This window comes from Pleurodeles waltl, chromosome 3_1, assembly GCF_031143425.1.
Source record: "Pleurodeles waltl isolate 20211129_DDA chromosome 3_1, aPleWal1.hap1.20221129, whole genome shotgun sequence".
Taxonomy (NCBI): Eukaryota; Metazoa; Chordata; class Amphibia; order Caudata; family Salamandridae; genus Pleurodeles; species Pleurodeles waltl.
Window position 1 is genome coordinate 14,218,549 of NC_090440.1, and position 21,516 is coordinate 14,240,064.

The following is a 21,516-nucleotide window of genomic DNA, read 5'->3' on the forward strand; positions in this document are numbered from 1 at the left end:
GGGGTATCTCTAAGATGCCCTCTGTGTGCATTTTTTAATAAATCCCACACTGGCATCAGTGTGGGTTTATTATTCTGGGAAGTTTGGTATCAAACTTCTCAGTATTCAGTGTAGCCATTATGGAGCTGTGGAGTTTGTGTTTGACAGACTCCCAGACCATATACTCTTATGGCTACCCTGCACTTACAATGTCTAAGGTTTTGCTTAGACACTGTAGGGGCATAGTCCTCATGCACTGGTGCCCTCACCTATGGTATAGTGCACCCTGCCTTAGGGCTGTAAGGCCTGCTAGAGGGGTGACTTACCTATGCCACAGGCAGTGTGAGGTTGGCATGGCACCCTGAGGGGAGTGCCATGTCGACTTACTCGTTTTGTTCTCATCAGCACACACAAGCTGGCAAGCAGTGTGTCTGTGCTGAGTGAGGGGTCCCCAGGGTGGCATAAGATATGCTGCAGCCCTTAGCGACCTTCCCTGGCATCAGGGCCCTTGGTACCAGGGGTACCAGTTACAAGGGACTTACCTGGATGCCAGGGTGTGCCAATTGTGGAATCAAAAGTACATTTTAGGTGAAAGAACACTGGTGCTGGGGCCTGGTTAGCAGGGTCCCAGCACACTTCTCAGTCAAGTCAGCATCAGTATCAGGCAAAAAGTGGGGGGTAACTGCAACAGGGAGCCATTTCTTTACACTATCCACGAGGAAGTTGTCATCAGGATGGAGGTAACCTGGTAGCCCATTGGCTAGTGACCATGAACTCCCCTGAGGACATTAAATAAAAAGGGCACCCAGAAACCAGCTCTTGATGCACTAGAGAAGAGGACCAAATGACTGCTCTGCTGTACCAAGGACCTGGTGAGATGCTGCACCGAGGTTGGACTGCACCTACAGCGCCTTGGGGATAGCAAACAAAAGGACTGTGCCTGCTGTATCCTTCTTGAGAAGTAATAGACTCCTCAGCCCAGCCAATAGTGGGAGACTTCAAGGGTCAGTTGGCTGACCTAATTGCAGCACAGGCCCACAAAAGCTGAGGTGGACTGCCTGGCAGGTTGGTAGCTGAAGTCTCTGGATTGAGGCTCCTTGCCCCCATGAAGCGTAAAGTACCAAGACCAGTCTGGCAGACCTGAGAGAGTAGTCGTAGTGCAGCTAAGTTACCCAGAAGGAGAATTACTGCCAGAAGAAGAAAACCACTGAGGCCTCTGTGCTGGAAGACTGGTAGCGCACAGGCGACTGGACTTCTGCCGAGCTCAAGAGGACTTTAAGGGATGTCGACACCTGTGGTCAGGATCGCTTGACCAAGGAGTAGCCCATGGAAGACACTTTGTCAACCGCACAATAGCTTCAGCATCTTTGAGCTTCAGAATCCCTTGTGCTAGGACAACTCCAATCAATGTCAGTAATTTCCAAGTGGCAATCTTGATGAATTTGCAAATGCTTGTTCGCAGTAAAGTGAAAGTTATGATTTACTATGGATTTTAAAATCTGTATCTCCATAACCCTCCAGTAGACCTTTCATTTTGGTGTCTAAATTCTTTAAAAAAATATTTTTAAGAATTTGTCAGATTGAGTGTCCAGTTTCTTTCTTCAATTGTTTTGATTCCATTTAAATGCTTTGCCCTCGTTTCTGTATGTAGGCCTAACTTCTCAATGCCCAGGGTTGAGCTCATGTTTAACAAAACCTGACTGGTCCTCAAGAGGTTGGTGATGTATTACACAGTGAGGGCACACATCCACACCATGTAATACATCCCATTTCCTCACATTATCCTTTAGAGGTACAAGTTACTTGGCGATGCATTCTGATCCTCGTGGATATTTTATCTACAGATTACTCACTGCCCTACCCCCTCCCTGTTGCATGGAATGCATTCTTTCCTAATTTAAAAAGGTCCTAATTTTCTAATCTGCTCACCGGTACCTCCTATTCCGCATTTCATGAAATGGACAGTCGAGAAAGAAACTGACTTCTGCAGCAGTGGAGAGCTTAGACGCGGCATCATTGTTCGCTTCATGGGTGGAGCAAAGCCAGTTTGGTGCTGCATGGTGGCACATACCAGCTCACGGGAGCCCTGCATTTGATATCTCACAGATCCATTTGGTTCCAGGGGGTAGTCTAAAGGTGAGTAATCTGCTGTTAGGTCAAGTTCCGACCAGAAAGATGCAGTTAGATTACCTATCCACCGGACAGTTTCCAAAGGTACATAACTTGTTCATCTGTACCTATGGAAGAAATCAAATACGGATAAGTTGGGGTTCGATGGCATCTGTCGCTGTAGATACACATGTTGTGCATAGCCCGCCATCTGGTGTTGGGTCGGAGTGTTACAAGTTGTTTTTCTTCGAAGAAGTCTTTCGAGTCACGGGACCGAGGGACTCCTCCTCTTTGTCTCCATTGCGCATGGGCGTCGACTCCATCTTCGATTGTTTTTTTTCCGCCATCGGGTTCGGACGTGTTCCTTTTCGCTCTGTGTTTCGGGACGGAAAAACAGTTAGAACTTCGGAAAATACGTCGGTATTGTTTCGAACGGTATCGGGATCAGATAGGATCGACACCGAATCGGGAAGAGTTCCAGAAACCCTTCGGGGTATTTTCGATCCCCCTTCGGGGCCTGGTCGGCCCGACCGCGTGTAACATCGGGGCTGATGGAACGGACCCCGTTCCGATTCTGTCCTAAATGCCACAACAAATACCCATATACAGACCAACATTCAGTCTGTAACCTGTGCCTGTCGCCCGAGCACAGAGGAAACTTGCGAAGCCTGTCGTGCATTCCGGTCCCGAAAGACACTCCGTGACCGTCGAGCCAGAAGACTGCAGATGGCGTCCACGCGGACAGGACACCGAGAGTTCGAGGAACAAGAAGGAGCTTTCTCGATCCATGAAACTGAATCGGACGAATTCGACAAACTTGAAACAGTGAGTAAGACGTTGAAAATAACACACAAGAAAAGTGACAAGGCCCAGGGGACGCCACTGCCGTCAGGCCATGGCTCAACCCATAAAATCGGTGACCGACCATCGGCACCGAAAAAGGCCGAAAAAGTTCCGAGATCGTCCGACTCCGGTCGAGACACAGGCACCCAGCCATCTCGGGACCGAGATAGTGCTGTCGACAAAGATCGACGCCGAGATAGCGGAGCCGAAGCTGCTCGACGCAGACACAGCGGCACCGAGGAGGATCGACACCGAGAGGGCTCGACTCAGAAAAAGAGAAAGGTGGCCTCGGAGCCGAAAAAGAGCGCAAACATAGTTTTGGTGCCGAAACGACCCGCAACCGAGCCAACTACCGGTTCCTATTCAGAGGAGCACTCAATGTCCACTCAAATGAAAAGGCACACATTCGAGGAAGAGTTACAATCCACCGAGGTGGACCATACTCAAAGACGGATTTTTATACAGAGTGGAACAGGAAAGATAAGCACCCTTCCCCCTATTCGAAGAAAAAGGAGACTTGAATTTCAGCAAGAACAAGCACCACAAACAAAGCTGGTGAAAAAGGTAACTCCGCCACCCTCTCCTCCACCTGTAACACACATTTCACCAGCACAGACTCCGTCACATTCCCCGGCTCACACCACCATGAGCCAAGATGATCAAGACCAAGACGCCTGGGACTTATACGACGCACCAGTGTCAGACAACAGTCCAGAGGCGTATCCTACAAAGCCCTCACCACCAGAGGACAGCACAGCATATTCACAAGTGGTGGCTAGGGCAGCAGATTTCCACAACGTGTCCTTGCACTCGGAACCTGTCGAAGATGACTTCCTGTTCAACACCCTCTCCTCCACCCATAGCTCCTACCAAAGCCTGCCTATGCTCCCAGGAATGCTTAGGCACGCAAAGGAAATATTCAAAGAGCCGGTCAAGAGTAGGGCAATAACACCAAGGGTGGAAAAGAAATATAAAGCACCTCCAACAGATCCTGCTTTAATCACCTCACAACTGCAACCAGATTCGGTCGTGGTGGGAGCAGCTCGCAAGAGAGCCAACTCTCACACATCAGGCGATGCACCACCCCCTGATAAGGAGAGCCGCAAGTTCGATGCAGCCGGTAAGAGGGTCGCAGTACAAGCTGCAAACCAGTGGCGCATCGCTAACTCTCAGGCGCTCCTAGCGCGCTATGATAGAGCCCACTGGGACGAGATGCAACACCTTATTGAGCATCTACCCAAAGATCTACAAAAGAGGGCGAAACAGGTGGTTGAGGAGGGACAGAACATTTCTAATAACCAGATACGCTCCTCCATGGATGCAGCGGACACAGCGGCAAGAACAGTTAATACGGCAGTAACTATAAGAAGGCACGCGTGGCTACGAACCTCTGGTTTTAAACCAGAGATACAGCAGGCAGTGCTCAATATGCCATTCAATGAGAAACAATTGTTCGGCCCTGAAGTAGACACTGCAATCTAGAAACTAAAAAAGGACACGGACACTGCAAAAGCCATGGGCGCACTCTACTCCCCGCAGAGCAGAGGCCCTTTCAGCACCTTCCGCAAAACAACCTTTAGAGGGGGGGTTTCGGGGTCAAAGCACACAAGCCAGCACCTCACATGCAACACCGTCCCCCTACCAGGGACAGTACCAAAGGGGAGGCTTTCGGGGCCAATACAGAGGAGGACAGTTCCCTAGAAACAGGGGGAAATTTCAAAGCCCCAAAACACCTGCAAGCAAACAGTGACTCACACGTCACCCATCCCCTCCACACAACACCCGTGGGGGGAAGAATAGGTCAATATTACCAAGCGTGGGAGGAAATAACAACAGACGCTTGGGTCTTAGCAATTATCCAACATGGTTATTGCATAGAATTTCTACAAATCCCTCCAAACACACCACCAAAGACGCAGAATATATCAAAACAACATTCAGACCTCCTAGAAATTGAAGTCCAAGCTTTACTGCAAAAGAACGCAATAGAACTGGTACCAAAAACACAAAAGAATACAGGGGTTTACTCACTGTACTTTCTAATACCAAAGAAGGACAAAACACTGAGACCAATCCTAGACCTCAGAACACTAAACACATACATCAAATCAGAACACTTTCACATGGTCACGCTACAGGAAGTGTTACCATTGCTAAAGCAACAAGATTACATGACAACCTTAGATCTCAAGGACGCGTATTTCCACATACCAATACATCCGTCGCACAGGAAATTCCTACGGTTCGTATTCAAAGGAATACATTACCAATTCAAAGTATTTGCCGTTCGGTTTAACAACTGCACCAAGAGTCTTCACAAAGTGCCTAGCAGTAGTGGCTGCACACATCAGAAGGCAGCAAATACACGTATTCCCGTATCTAGACGACTGGCTAATCAAGACCGACTCACTGACAAGGTGCTCACACCACACAGATCAGGTCATACAAACCCTCTACAAACTCTGTTTCACCATCAACTATGCGAAATCACACATTCTGCCGTGCAAGGTACAACAATACCTAGGAGCGACAATAGATACAAGGGGAATGGCCACTCCAAGTCCACAAAGGGTTCAAAATTTCCAAAAACGTATACAACGCATGTATCCAACACGAAGAATACAGGCGAGGATGATATTACAACTCCTAGGCATGATGTCCTCATGCATAGCCATTGTCCCAAACGCAAGGTTGCACATGCGGCCCTTACAACAGTGCCTAGCATCACATTGGTCACAAGCACAGGGTCAGCTTCTAGATCTGGTGTTGATAGACCGCCTAACATACCTCTCGCTTCTATGGTGGAACAATATAAATTTTAAACAAAGGGCGGCCTTTCCAAGACCCAGTGCCACAATACGTGATAACAGATGCTTCCATGACAGGGTGGGGAGCACACCTCAATCAACACAGCATACAAGGACAATGGGACGTACATCAAAGAAAGCTGCATATAAATCACCTCGAACTACTAGCAGTTTTCCAAGCATTAAAAGCATTTCAACCAATCATAACTCACAAATACATTCTTGTCAAAACGGACAACATGACAACAATGTATTATCTAAACAAACAGGGGGGGGACACACTCGACACAGCTGTGCCTTCTGGCACAAAAAATATGGCAATGGGCAATTCACAACCAAATTCGCCTAATAGCACAGTTTATTCCAGGGATCCAGAATCAACTTGCAGACAATCTCTCTCGAGATCACCAACAGGTCCACAAGTGGGAAATTCACCCCCAAATTCTAAACACTTACTTCAAACGTTGGGGAACACCTCAAATAGACTTATTTGCAACAAAGGAGAACGCAAAATGCCAAAACTTCGCATCCAGATACCCACACAGGCAGTCTCAAGGCAATGCCCTATGGATTAACTGGTCAGGGATATTTGCGTACGCTTTTCCCCCTCTCCCTCTCCTTCCATATCTGGTAAACAAATTGAGTCAAAACAAACTCAAACTCATACTGATAGCACCAACATGGTCAAGGCAACCATGGTACACAACACTGCTAGACCTATCAGTAGTACCCCACGTCAAGTTGCCCAACAGGCCAGATCTGTTAACACAACACAAACAACAGATCAGGCATCCAAACCCAGCATCGCTGAATCTAGCAATCTGGCTCCTGAAATCCTAGAATTCGGACACTTAAACCTCACACAAGAATGTATGGACGTCATAAAGCAAGCTAGAAGACCATCCACTAGACACTGCTATGCAAGCAAATGGAAAAGGTTTGTTTGCTACTGCCATCATAATCAAATTCAACCATTACACGCATCTCCAAAAGATGTAGTGGGTTACTTACTACACTTACAAAAATCGAACCTGGCCTTCTCTTCCATTAAAATACACCTAGCAGCAATATCGGCATACCTGCAGATTACCCATTCAACTTCACTATTTAGGATACCTGTCAAAGCGTTTATGGAAGGCCTCAAAAGAATTATACCACCAAGGACACCACCCGTTCCTTCATGGAACCTCAACATCGTCTTAACAAGACTTATGGGTCCACCCTTTGAACCTATGCACTCTTGCGAAATACAATTCCTAACCTGGAAAGTTGCATTTCTCATCGCCATCACATCTCTAAGAAGAGTAAGTGAAATTCAGGTGTTTACAATACAAGAACCTTTTATCCAACTACACAAAAATAAAGTAGTCCTAAGGACCAATCCTAAATTTTTGCCAAAGGTTATTTCACCGTTCCACCTAAATCAAACGGTAGAGCTACCAGTGTTCTTCCCACAGCCAGATTCCATAGCTGAAAGGGCACTACATACATTAGACGTCAAAAGAGCACTTATGTACTACATCGACAGAACTAAACACATCAGAAAAACTAAACAACTGTTTATTGCATTTCAAAAACCTCACGCCGGAAATCCAATATCGAAACAGGGTATAGCCAGATGGATAGTTAAGGGCATCCAAATCTGCTACCTTAAAGCAAAAAGACAACTGCCCATTACACCAGGGGCACACTCAACCAGAAAGAAAGGCGCTACCATGGCCTTCCTAGGGAATATTCCAATGCACGAAATATGTAAGGCAGCCACATGGTCTACGCCTCACACATTTACCAAGCACTACTGTGTAGACGTGCTATCAGCACAACAAGCCACAGTAGGCCAAGCCGTACTAAGAACCTTATTTCAGACTACTTCCACTCCTACAGGCTGAACCACCGCTTTTGGGGAGATAACTGCTTACTAGTCTATGCACAACATGTGTATCTACAGCGACAGATGCCATCGAACTGAAAATGTCACTTACCCAGTGTACATCTGTTCGTGGCATCAGTCGCTGAAGATTCACATGTGCCCACCCACCTCCCCGGGAGCCTGTAGCCGTTTGGAAGTTAGCCTCAACTTTGTACATTTGTAAATATATTAAATCTTAAATAGGTACATACTTATTCACTCCATTGCATGGGCACTATTACTAACAAACAACTCCTACCTCACCCTCTGCGGGGAAAACAATCGAAGATGGAGTCGACGCCCATGCGCAATGGAGACAAAGAGGAGGAGTCCCTCGGTCCCGTGACTCGAAAGACTTCGAAGAAAAACAACTTGTAACACTCCGACCCAACACCAGATGGCGGGCTATGCACAACATGTGAATCTTCAGCGACTGATGCCACGAACAGATGTACACTGGGTAAGTGACATTTTCATTACATGTGTGTATCGGTTTCTTAAAGGGGTAATGATTGGTTGTGCATTACAGGCTTGTGTGATTGCCTGGCAGCGTCCAATAGTTGCTGCCTTTTCATCCTGACCAGTTTAAAATATCACCAATGTTCAGTGTCTTAATGTTTCTCCTCATGGTTTAACGGGTGCTTTACTGAAGTTTTTTTTTTTTTTTTCTTTTTCCCCCACAGTGCCCTGCTTGTGCTGCTTCAGGACAGCCTTCTGTCCACAGCTAGTTCACCTAAGTTCTCGGAACTAGTCATGAAGGTAAGCTGCAGCCTCAATGGTATGACCGCATTAGCGCCTTACTTTCCCTAGTTTTAGATGGAAGTTTTGATCAGCTGTTTTTCCATGGGAACAGAACAATGTGTAAGGCTAATGGTTTGGATGTGGTTATTGCTGTTATGGTTCCAAAATCTGTAATCCAGTGTTAACCTAACTCGCACCCCTCAATGTTGAACCTCATATTTGAGATCCTTCCAGTATGAAAAATGTTTTCTGTCTAGCAGTCCTTTGGGCCCGTGGATGTGAGCAAATAACCCAGCACTTAACACAATTCTTGTTCCTCCAGCCCTCCAGTAATGGTGTTATTGAAACGGGTCACTCACCAGTGCTTTAGCCAGACCTACAGATGGGCAAATGATAGTTTGAATTATCTTCATTGATCTTAAGTGTTGCAAATTATTCTCTCAATTATAGATGCTTATTTAAGCACAGCTTTTCTTTTTAATCCTCCCAGGTAAAGTTAAGTTTTGTTCAAGAGTGCAGTTACACTGTGTTGCCCCTCTTTTAGTCTCTGAAAGGAGTAGATAGTAGTGAGGTCAGTTCCACTGTTCACCATTTGCCAGGTATTTTCCTGCAGGCTCCAGTACTGGGGTGCAGAGCAGAAGCGGGCCAGGGAGGTGGGGGTACAGGACAAAGACGCAAGGTGACTGCCATAAGGCCGATCCTCTGGTAAGGGGCAAAGAGCAGTGTGCTAAAAACGCTGCGTGGGGTTCAGCATATAACAGGTGTAAGGAAATGCCTCCTTGGCATGGTTACCCCCTGACTTTTTGCCTTTGCTGATGCTAAGTTTTGAATTGAAAGTGTGCTGAGGCCTGCTAACCAGGCCCCAGCACCAGTGTTCGTTCCTTAACCTGTACTTTTGATTCCACAATTGGCACACCCTGGCATCCAGGTAAGTCCCTTGTAACTGGTACCCCTGGTACCAAGGGCCCTGATGCCAGGGAAGGTCTCTAAGGGCTGCAGCATATCTTATGCCACCCTGGGGACCCCTCACTCAGCACAGACACACTGCTTGCCAGCTTGTGTGTGCTGGTGAGGACAAAACGAGTAAGTCGACATGGCACTACCCTCAGGGTGCCATGCCAACCTCACACTGCCTATGCAGTATAGATAAGTCACCCCTTGTAGGAAGGTGGCTCTGTATGCACTATTTCAAAGTAAGGAATAGTATGCACAGAGTCCAAGGGTTCCCCTTAGAGGTAAGATAGTGGCAAAAAGAGATAATACTAATGCTCTATTTTGTGGTAGTGTGGTCGAGCTGTAGGCTTATCAAAGGAGTAGTGTTAAGCATTTGTTGTACATAGACACAGGCAATAAATGAGGAACACACACTCAGAGACAAATCCAGCCAATCGGTTTTGTTATAGAAAAATATATTTTCTTAGTTTATTTTAAGAACCACAGGTTCAAATTCTACATGTAATATCTCATTTGAAAGGTATTGCAGGTAAGTACTTAGGTACTTTGAATCATTACGTTAGCATGTATACTTTTTACATAAAACACAATAAGCTGTTTTAAAAGTGGACACTTAGTGCACTTTTCACAGTTCCTGGGGGAGGTAAAGTAATGTTAGTTTTAACAGGTAAGTACGTCACTTACAGGTTTCAGTTTTTGGTCCAAGGTAGCCCACCGTTGGGGGTTCAGAGCAACCCCAAAGTTACCACACCAGCAGCTCAGGGCCGGTCAGGTGCAGAGTTCAAAGTGGTGCCCAAAACGCATAGGCTTCAATGGAGAGAAGGGGGTGCCCCGGTTCCAGTCTGCCAGCAGGTAAGTACCCGCGTCTTCGGAGGGCAGACCAGGGGGGTTTTGTAGGGCACCGGGGGGGACACAAGTCAGCACAAAAAGTACACCCTCAGCAGCGCGGGGGCGGCCGGGTGCAGTGTGCAAACACGCGTCGGGTTTTCAATGGTTTCCTATGAGAGATCAAGGGATCTCTTCAGCGTGGCAGGCAAGGGGGGGGCTCCTCGGGGTAGCCACCACCTGGGCAAGGGAGAGGGCCTGCTGGGGGTCACTCCTGCACAGGAGTTCCGTTCCTTTAGGTGCTGGGGGCTGCGGGTGCAGGGTCTTTTCCAGCCGTCGGGAAATGGACTTCAGGCAGTCGCGGTCACGGGGAGCCTCGGGATTCCCTCTGCAGGCGTCGCTGTGGGGGCTCAGGGGGGACAACTTTGGTTACTCAGTCTTGGAGTCGCCGGAGGGTCCTCCCTGAGGTGTTGGTTCTCCACCAGTCGAGTCGGGGTCGCCGGGTGCAGTGTTGCAAGTCTCACGCTTCTTGCGGGGAGTTGCAGGGGTCTTTAAATCTGATCCTTGAAACAAAGTTGCAGTTCTTTTGGAGCAGTGCCGCTGTCCTCTGGAGTTTCTTGTCTTTCTTGAAGCAGGGCAGTCTTCAGAGGTCGCTGGTCCCTTGGAAAGCGTCGCTGGAGCAGTTTTCTTTGGAAGGCAGGAGACAGGCCGGTAGGACTGGGGCCAAAGCAGTTGGTGTCTTCTGTTCTTCCTCTGCAGGGGTTTTTCAGCTCAGCAGTCTTCTTCTTCTTCTTGTAGTTTCAGGAATCTAAATTCTTAGGTTCAGGGGAGCCCTTAAATACTAAATTTAAGGGCGTGTTTAGGTCTGGGGGGTTAGTAGCCAATGGCTACTAGCCCTGAGGGTGGGTACACCCTCTTTGTGCCTCCTCCCAAGGGGAGGGGGTCACATCCCTAATCCTATTGGGGGAATCCTCCTTCTACAAGATGGAGGATTTCTAAAAGTCAGTCACCTCAGCTCAGGACACCTTAGGGGCTGTCCTGACTGGCCAGTGACTCCTCCTTGTTATTCTCATTATTTCTCCTGGACTTGCCGCCAAAAGTGGGGGCTGTGTCCGGGGGCGGGCATCTTCACTAACTGGAGTGCCCTGGGGCATTGTAACACGAAGCTTGAGCCTTTGAGGCTCACTGCTAGGTGTTACAGTTCCTGCAGGGGGGAGGTGTGAAGCACCTCCACCCAGAGCAGGCTTTGTTTCTGTCCTCAGAGAGCACAAAGGCTCTCACCGCATGAGGTCAGACACTCGTCTCTCAGCAGCAGGCTGGCACAGACCAGTCAGTCCTGCACTGAACAATTGGGTAAAATACAGGGGGTATCTCTAAGATGCCCTCTGTGTGCATTTTTTAATAAATCCAACACTGGCATCAGTGTGGGTTTATTATTCTGAGAAGTTTGATACCAAACTTCCCAGTATTCAGTGTAGCCATTATGGAGCTGTGGAGTTCGTTTTTGACAGACTCCCAGACCATATACTCTTAAGGTTACCCTGCACTTACAATGTCTAAGGTTTTGCTTAGACACTGTAGTGGCATAGTGCTCATGCACATATGCCCTCACCTATGGTATAGTGCACCCTGCCTTAGGGCTGTAAGGCCTACTAGAGGGGTGACTTATCTATACTGCATAGGCAGTGTGAGGTTGGCATGGCACCCTGAGGGGAGTGCCATGTCGACTTACTCGTTTTGTTCTCATCAGCACACACAAGCTGGCAAACAGTGTGTGCTGAGTGAGGGGTCCCCAGGGTGGCATAAGATATGCTGCAGCCCTTCGAGACCTTCCCTGGCATCAGGGCCCTTGGTACCTGGGGTACCATTTACAAGGGATTTACCTGGATGCCAGGGTGTGCCAATTGTGGAATCAAAAGCACATTTTAGGTGAAAGAACACTGGTGCTGGGGCCTGGTTAGCAGGGTCCCAGCACACTTCTCAGTCAAGTCAGCATCAGGCAAAAAGTGGGGGGTAACTGCAACAGGGAGCCATTTCTTTACACCCCTCTTGCAGGCCTTACAGCCCTAAGGCAGGATGCTCTATACCATAGGTGAGGGCACCAGTGCATGAGCACTGTGCCCCTACAGTGTCTAAGCAAAACCTTAGACATTGTAAGTGCAGGGTAGCCATAAGAGTATATGGTCTGGGAGTCTGTCAAACACGAACTCCACGAAAACCTTAACCAACTACCCGTGTAGGCTGACTGGTTTTAGCAGCCTGCCACACTCGAGACATGTTGCTGGCCACATGGGGAGAGTGCCTTTGTCACTCTGTGGCTAGTAACCAAGCCTGCACTGGGTGGAGATGCTATCACCTCCCCCAGGCAGGAGCTGTAACACCTGGCGGTGAGCCTCAAAGGCTCACCCCCTTTGTTCCAGCACCACAGGGCATTCCAGCTAGTGGAGTTGCCCGCCCCCTCCAGCCACGGCCCCACTTTTGGCGGCAAGGCCAGAGGAGATGATGAGAAAAACAAGGAGGAGTCACTGACCAGTCAGGACAGCCCCTAAGGCAACCTGAGCTGAAGTGACTGACTTTTAGGAATCCTCCATCTTGCAGATGGAGGATCCCCCCAAAAGGGATAGGAATGTGACCCCCTCCCCTTGGGAGGAGGCACAAAGAGGGTGTAGCCACCCTCAGGGCTAGTAGCCATTGGCTACTGCCCTCCCTGACCTAAACACACCCCTAAATTCTGTATTTAGGGGCTCCCCTGAACCTAGGAACTCAGATTCCTGCAACCTAAGAAGACGACTGCTGAGCTGAAAAACCCTGCAGAGAAAACAGACACCAACTGCTTTGGCCCCAGCTCTACCGGCCTGTCTCCCACCCCTTCGGAAGAAAACTGCTCCAGCGACGCTTTCCCCAAGACCAGCGACCTCTGAATCCTCAGAGGACTGCCCTGCTCTAAAAGGACCAAGAAACTCCCGAGAACAGCGGCCCTGTTCAACAAAGACTGCAACTTTGTTTCCAGAGGAGCAACTTTAAAGACCCCTGCAATTCACGGCAGAAGCGTGAGACTTGCAACACTGCACCCGGCGACCCCGACTCGACTGGTGAAGAAACAACGCTACAGGGAGGACCCCCAGGCGACTCCAAGACTGTGAGTAACCAAAGTTGTCCCCCCTGAGCCCCCACAGCGACGCCTGCAGAGGGAATCACGAGGCTCCCCCTGACCGAGACTGCCTGACTCTGAAATCCCGACGCCTGGAAAAGACCCTGCACCCACAGCCCCCAGGACCTGAAGGATCGGAACTCCAGTGCAGGAGTGACCCCCAGGAGGCCCTCTCCCTTGCCCAGGTGGTGGCTACCCCCAGGAGCCCCCCCCTTGCCTGCCTGCACCGCTGAAGAGACCCCTTGGTCTCCCATTGATTCCTATTACAAACCTGACGCTTGTTTGCACACTGCACCCGGCCGCCCCTGCGCTGCTGAGGGTGTACTTTCTGTGTGGACTTGTGTCCCCCCCGGTGCCCTACGAAACCCCCCCTGGTCTGCCATCCGAAGACGCGGGTACTTACCTGCTGGCAGACTGGAACCGGGGCACCCCCTTCTCCATTGAAGCCTATGTGTTTTGGGCACCACTTTGAACTCTGCACCTGACCGGCCCTGAGCTGCTGGTGTGGTGACTTTGAGGTTGCTCTGAACCCCCAACGGTGGGCTACCTTGGACCCCAATTTGAACCCCGTAGGTGGTTTGCTTACCTGCAAGAACTAACAATAACTTACCTCCCCTAGGAACTGTGAAAATTGCATTGTGTCCACTTTTAAAATAGCTATATGTGTTTTATGTAAAAAGTATATATGCTATTGTGATTATTCAAAGTTCCTAAAGTACTTACCTGCAATACCTTTCAAATGAGATATTACATGTAGAATTTGAACCTGTGGTTCTTAAAATAAACTAAGAAAATATATTTTTCTATACAAAAACCTATTGGCCTGGAATTGTCTGAGTGTGTTCCTCATTTATTGCCTGTGTGTATGTACAACAAATGCTTAACACTACTCCTTTGATAAGCCTACTACTCAACCACACTACCACAAAATAGAGCATTAGAATTATCTCTTTTTGCCACTATCTTACCTCTAAGGGGAGCCCTTGGACTCTGTGCATACTATTCCTTACTTTGAAATAGTGCATACAGAGCCAACTTCCTAAAACAGGCAAAGAGATACAGCCAGGAGAGGAAGCCACCCCAACAAAACATGACAATCAGTTAAGTCTTCTGCTCACTGCATGACTTCCAAATATCAATCTGCTCTCAAAAGCAGAAATATTCTGTGGCAATGGAGTATAAGAAGGCAGTTGGCAAGGAATGAGTGCAGACCAAGAATGTGGATTGTTTTTTTTTTTTTTGTTTTTTTTTGAACATTCATAAGTGATGAACACTCAGAGTGTAGAGCCAACAACTCCATAGTAACCAACATGCATTGACCGTTAACCTTTCTTTCATGTTTTTCACTCTGAGCAAGGATTTTCAAATGACGTGCATCGTGTGTGGCTGTGGATGCAGCTACAGACTCCTTCCATCTAGTGTTGGGCCTTGACCTTGCAGCGTGTTTTTAATCAAAGGTTTGATACTCAAGACTTGATATGACTCTGCCCTTTTTGTCCGCAGTGCACCGCCATACTGGCTCTACCTCAGATGTTCTTCCTCCAGCAGGCTTGGAGGTTTTGGGATGCCGGAGGTACAGTTGAGAATACACCTAGGACAACATTATCGAACGTACTCCATTCCACATTTGTCCTAGGTCTACTGCGCAATACCACCACGAGCTCTGCACCCTCTGCCTCTTCCTTGATCTTGTCGAGAAATCCTGCTAAGCTTGCCTTACCTTCCATTGTAAAAAGGCACTCCAGTTTTGGAGGGCGAGAATTTGGGAACACCCGCAGATGCAGTTGTAGGAAACTGGCCCCTTGTTGCAGGATTCCCCCCAACGTTTTTCCTAACATTTCTTATTAACTTGACAGAAGGTGTGCTGGGATCCTGCTAACCAGGTCCCATCACCAGTGTTCTTCTGCTAAACTGTACCATTGTGTAGGAAACTACCCTCTTTCTTGGCATGGTTAACCCCATTTTCTGCCTGTTGTCCGTGTGTTTGTCTACTGGGATCCTGCTAACCAGGACCCCAATAGTTGTGCTCTCTCCTCTAAATTGTACCTTTTTCTTGCCACAATTGGCATACTGTTTCCCCCCAGTCCCTAGTATATGGTACATAGGTACCAAGGGCATTGGGGTCCCAGGTGATCCCTATAGGCTGCAGCAGTTATTCTGCCACCCTTAGGGAGCCCATGCAAAGGGCTCTGCAGGCCTGCCATTGCAGCCTGCATGAAATGGGTGCATGGGAGGTTACACCCTCCTAAGCCAGTTTTCACTACAGGTCACTGCACCAGGTTACTATGTCACTCCTATGGTAGGCCCTCTCAGCCCAAATGGCAGGGTGAAGGTACCGGTGTGAGGGCACCCCTGCACTAGCGGAGGTGCACCCACAAACTCCAGATCCATTTTCCTAGACTTTGTGAGCGCGGGCCGGCATTTTACACTTATACTGGACACAGTTTACTACCAATGTCTAGCTACATAATGGGCCTTAGAGGACCCCCAGAATTGCTACCACCAGCCTTACAGTGTTTTCCTAGCAGCCCAAGCTGCTGCCACCTCAGACAGGTTTCTGCCCTCCTTCTGCTTGATCTGATCAAGCCGAGGAAGGCAGAACAAGAGATTTCCCTTTGGAGAGGAAGGTAACACCCTCCCCCTTTGGAAATTGGTGTGACTGGCTTAGCAGGGGGTAACCTCCTCAAGCCACTGGTTTGCTTTGAAGGGTGCATTTGGTGCCCTCTGTGCATAAACCAGTCCACACCGGTTTAGGGACCTCAAGTCCTTGCTTTGGCACGAAACTGGACAATGGAATGGGGAGTGGCCACTCCCCTGTCCACCACCACCCTAGGGGTGGTGCCTGGAGCTGCTCCAGAGGGTCCCTGGGTTCTGCCTACTTGTTTCCAAGGTTGGCAGGGAACTCTGGGACCATCTGAGTTGCCAGGCAGGTGACTTCAGGGCCCCCTCCTGATAGTTGCTTACCTGGTTAGATGACCAATTCCCCTTTCAAGGCTGTTTAGGGTCTCTCTTGTGTGGGTCCTTAGATTCAGCATGCAAGATTCCAGCAGGACTCCTCTGCAATCTCTGCTTCGACTTCTGTCCACTGGAACCGCAACTGGACCCTCCAGGAACCGACACGCTACTACAACGAAGACCCTTCCTCGTCTCCTGCCAGCTTTGTAATGTTTCCTCGGCCATGCATCCTCAGAAGACTGCAGCTCTTCAGCCTGCACAAGAAGTAATAATCTCCCTTTGAGTGAAGGAGTCACTCCCCTGCAACCGTAAGCACCTACAAGTGACTGGCTGCGTGGATCCCCTCATGCTGAGCTGTGTGGATCCTGCATCATGGGTGGTGGTCCAGAGTAGTCTTCTCCGCCAGCTGTCCAACTTTGGTGGAGATAAGCCTTTTCCGTCCCACGCAGGGCAGTACCCCCGTCCACCACGTCTCTTGAAACTTCCAAGGCTTGTTTACATCTCCAAGGGATCTTCAGGTGAGGTGTAGCTCCAGCTGCCAGCACTCCTTCCTGGAAAGCACACCCTCCTATGTGGTTCTGCATCGTGGGACCCTCCTTTGTAGTGCTGCGTGGGCCTCTTCTGCAACTCCTGTGTCCCCATCCTGTATGACTCCTGTGGGTGGTGCCTCTGCTCCTGTGGAGACTCTGCAATGCTGAGGGTCCCTGGGTTGAGTCCTATCCTCCTGGGCGTTGCTGGTCCCCGGCAGCACCTCTTTTCTACTAACAGCGAGTTTGCCTTTGCCAAGGCTTGTTGGTGGAATTCCTTCACCAACACCTGTCTGCAGTCTTCCTTCCAGCATGAGATTCCATCAGCATCCATCAGGAACTCTTCACTGGCTGCAGTGCTGACCTGTTCATCAGTCAACCAATTCATGCATCCACTGCTGGGAAGGTAGAGGCTCCTACTCCTCCTGAACTCCAATGTGACTCTTGGATTTGGTCCCCTATCTTCACAGGTCTTCTTTCTTCAGGAATCCACTGCTGGCTTTCTTGCAGGCTTGCCTGGGTGACTTTGTTTTCCTCTTTCCTCCTTTTGAGTGGTTTGGGGAGAATCCATTGTTTTACTCCTGCATTCCTGGTTTGTGGTATTGTGTTCCAAAAATAGTTTCTTTATTTTTGTACAACTGAGTGATTCCCTTCATGTGTGTAAGTACTGTGTGACTACAGTGGTATTGCATGAGCTTTGCATGCTCCTCCACAGCTACCTCTAGAGAGACTGGCTTCCAGACACTGCCTACACTTCATTAAGAGGGGATACCTGGACCTGGTGTAAGTACCATAGGTACCCACCACACCCCAGGTCAGCTTCCTATAAATTGCTTCCACAATTGGCACACCTCTGGCTCTCAGCTGATGCTCTTGTAAAATGTAGCAGTGTTACCAAGGGACCTATGGCCAGAGAGGGTCCCTAATGGCTGCAGCATGTATTATACCACCCTAAGGGACCCCTCACCAGACACATGCACACTGTGTAGGAAGTTAGCTCTGTATATACTATCTCAAAGTGAGATAGTGTGCACAGAGTCCAAGGGTTCCCCTTAGAGGTAAGAGAGTGGCAAAATGAGATAATTCTAATGCTCTATCTGTGGTAGTGTGGTCGAGCAGTAGGCTTATCAGAGGGTAGTGTTAAGCATTTGTTGTACACACCCAGGCAATAAATGAGGAATACACACTCCAAGACTAAACTCCAGGCCAATAGTTTTTTATATAGAAAAATATATTTTCTTAATTTATTTTTAGAACCACAAGTTCAATATTTGACGTAAATACCTAAAATGCAAGGTACTTCACACAGGTAAGTTAGAAAGAGCAATAAATACAGTTTTAGTTAAAATGTCAATAAGCTATTTTAAAAGTGGACACAGTGCAAAAATAAACAGTTCTCCTTGGGAGTTAAGCATTGGTTAGTTTTTCAGGTAAGTAAGGCACTTAGAATGCCTTAATACCAAACTTCCCAGATTTCAGTGTAGCCATTATGGAACTGTGTAGTTCGTATTTGACACTCTCCCTGACCATATACTATTTATGGCTACCTGCACTTACAATGTCTGTTTTGCTTAGACACTAGTGGCATAGTGCTCATGCATGTATGCCCTCACCTGTGGTATAGTGCACCCTGCCTTAGGGCTGTAAGGCCTTCTAGAGGGGTGACTTACCTATGCCATAGGCAGTGTGAGGTTGGCATGGCACTCCGAGGGGAGTGCCATGTCGACTTAGTCATTTTCTCCCCACCAGCACACACAAGCTGTGAGCACACCCTGAGGGGTCCCCAGGGTGGCATAAGACATGCTGTAGCTCTTAGAGACCTTCCCTGGCATCAGGGCCCTCGGTACCAGGGGTACCATTTACAGGGGACTTATCTGAGTGCCAGGGCTGTGCCAATTGTGGGAACAAAGGTACCGTTTAGGGAAAGAACACTGTGCTGGGGCCTGGTTAGCAGGGTCCCAGCCCACTTTCAATCATAACTGGCATTAGCAAAAGGCAAAAAGTCAGGGGGTAACCATGACAAGGAAGGCATTTCCTTAACCTCCATTGTATATTGTGTGTTGGTGGGGAGAAAAAGGCAAAGTCGACATGTAACCCCTCCCCGTGTGCCATGCCCACAAACCACTGCCTATGGCATAGGTAGGTCACACCCTCTAACAGGCCTTACAGCCCTAAGGCAGAGTGCACTATGCCACAGGTGACGGCATAGTGCATGGGCAGTCTCTTCCCCCCCCCAGTGTCGAAGTCCATTCTTAGACATTGTAATTGCAGTGTGGCCATATTGAGTACATGGGCGGGGAGGCTGTCACTACTCCATAGCTCCGTGATGGTTTCAGTGAATGCTGGGAAGTTTGGTATCCAACTTCTCAGCTCAATAACCAAACACTGATGCCAGTGTTGAATTTATTTCAAAATGCACACATTGGGCATCTTCGAGATGCTCCCTGAAATTCACCCAACTTTCTAGTGTGTGGCTGACTGGTTTCTGCCAGCCTTCCACCACCAGACAAGATTCTGACCCCATGAGTGAGAGCCTTTGTGCTCTTGGGACTCTGAGACAAAGCCTGCTCTTGGTGGAGGTGCTTCACACCTCCCTCTGACAGGAACAGCAGCACTTGGAGGTGAGCCTCAAAGGTTCTTGCCTTTTGTTGTGTTCACACAGGGCACTCCAGCAAGTGGAGATGCCCGCCCTATGGACCAAGCCCCACTTTTGGCGGTAGGTTCAGCTGGAAAATTAGTGAGGAGGAGAGTCCACCCCAGGTGAGACCACCCTCGGGGTGCCCAGAGCTGAGGTGAACCCCTCTGTTCAGAAACCTCAATCTTGCTTTGGAGGGTGTTAGCCAATAGGATTAGGTATGTACCCCCACCTCAAAGGGAGTGGGCACAGGAAGGCTGTAGCCACCCTCAGGGTCAGTAGCCATTGGCATCTCCCTCTGACCCTAAATCTAGAGCTTGGGGGCACCCCTGAACCGTGCATTTCATATTCCTGGCAACCTAAAGGAGGACTGAAGAGCCACACCAGCAGTGAAGACTCCAGATGCCAACTTACTTGGCCATAGCCCTACCAGCCTGTCTGCAGCTTCAAGACTCCTGCTACAAGAAGTCTCATCTTGCAGGACTAGTGACCTCTAAAAATCCTCAGAGTGCCTGCCCTCCCTAAATACTGGATCTCCTGAGGCCAGTTGCCTGGTCCACAAAAAAACTTCCAACAAGAACTCCAGAGCCCTCCAGATCGGCAAATCCTGCCCACTCTGCACCCGACACATCCTGAATCCAGAGAATACCCCCCCCCGCCCCCCAAACAGATCCAGTGAAGATACCAGACGCCTAAAGGCGTTGGGGAACCCAGCTGATTGTCTATCCCCGTCCAGAGGGATCTCTGGTCTTCAGACCGTTGGTCTTCAGTGGACCCCCCTGGACTAAGCCTGCAGCCTCTTTGTGAACCTGGAGTTCCTCATTGAAAAGCATTGGGCGTCTGATACTGTTTGCACCCTGCAACTGGCTGCCCCTGTGCTGCCAAGGGTGTTTGGTGCTGACCTGTGCTCCCCCTCAGGGCCTGTGCCCTGATACAGTGGATACTTACCTGCAAATCAGTCACTTCAGCGTGCCCCCAGTCTCCATTGGAATCCATTGGGTGCTGACACCAACTTTGTTCTTTGCACCCGGCAGGCCCCATGTTGCTGGTGGTGCACCCTTGGTGTTTTCCTAAACTTTGTCCTGTGGCACTTTAACACCCGGAGACTGGGAACGTAAGTAGAATACCTGTACACTGTGCTTGTACTCTTCCCCCTCCTGGACTACATTGCCTTCAATGATTTTTGCACTGTCTACGTTTGATATTGAAAAATTTTGCTTACCTAAAACCTGTTAACTGTGAATTACAAAGTGCATTTGATACTTGCAAGTGATACATTCTTGGAACTGAAATAACCTACAACTAAGATCCTTTTGGTTCTAGAAATAAAGTAACGAAGTATATCTTGATACATGAACATTGGCCTGGAGTTAGTCTTTGAGTGTGTGCTTCATTTCTTGACTGTGTGTGTACAACAAATGCTTAACACTACCCTCTGATAAGCCTACTGCTCGACCACACTACCACAAAAGAGCATTCGTATTCTCTAATTTAACATCTGTAAAGCCTCTGGGATCCACCAGACTCTGTGTACGCTACACCAGGGGTCGTACTCTGACGACTCAACATCGAGGGATAGATGGAGTTCCTCGAGCCAGCAGTCCAGTACACAACAGCATTGGGCCAAAGACAAAGTTTTGCTGCATGGATATCTTGTAGATTCCCATACTAGTGATGTATCCCACTTCCTAGTACTAAGGAAATGCCTCCTTGGCATGTTTACCCCCTGACTTTTTGCCTTTGCTGATGCTAAGTTTTGATTTGAAAGTGTGCTGAGGCCTGCTAACCAGGCCCCAGCACCAGTGTTCTTTCCCTAACCCAGTGGTTCCCAAACATTTTCGACCAACGGCTCCCTTGATCTATTGGCCACTGGCTGCGGCTCCCCTTTATGTTACTTTTTGTTGGCGGGTGGGGGATGTAAGCCTGGCCTAGGGAGTACATCCATTTTTCTCCCTGAAAAGAATTGGGATGACGCCAATGAAGGTATTGTAATTCTATATATAACTGTAAAAACATTTTTAACAGTTTAATTACAGCATGCATAGGGTTTTTTAGTAAGGGGAAAATATTGGTTGACGGTA

General features: G+C 48.7%; 1 protein-coding gene across 6 annotated transcripts in view; it reads left to right on the plus strand.

The window, feature by feature from the left end:
• CKAP5 (cytoskeleton associated protein 5) overlaps positions 1 to 21,516 on the plus strand; it is a 627,586-nt gene that overhangs the window by 530,613 nt on the left and 75,457 nt on the right. For all 6 annotated transcript variants that reach the window (XM_069221686.1, XM_069221689.1, XM_069221691.1 and 3 more), the window contains one exon: positions 8,331 to 8,406. In XM_069221686.1, coding sequence (XP_069077787.1) covers positions 8,331 to 8,406 — 76 coding nt within the window. The remainder of the gene's footprint in view (positions 1 to 8,330; positions 8,407 to 21,516) is intronic.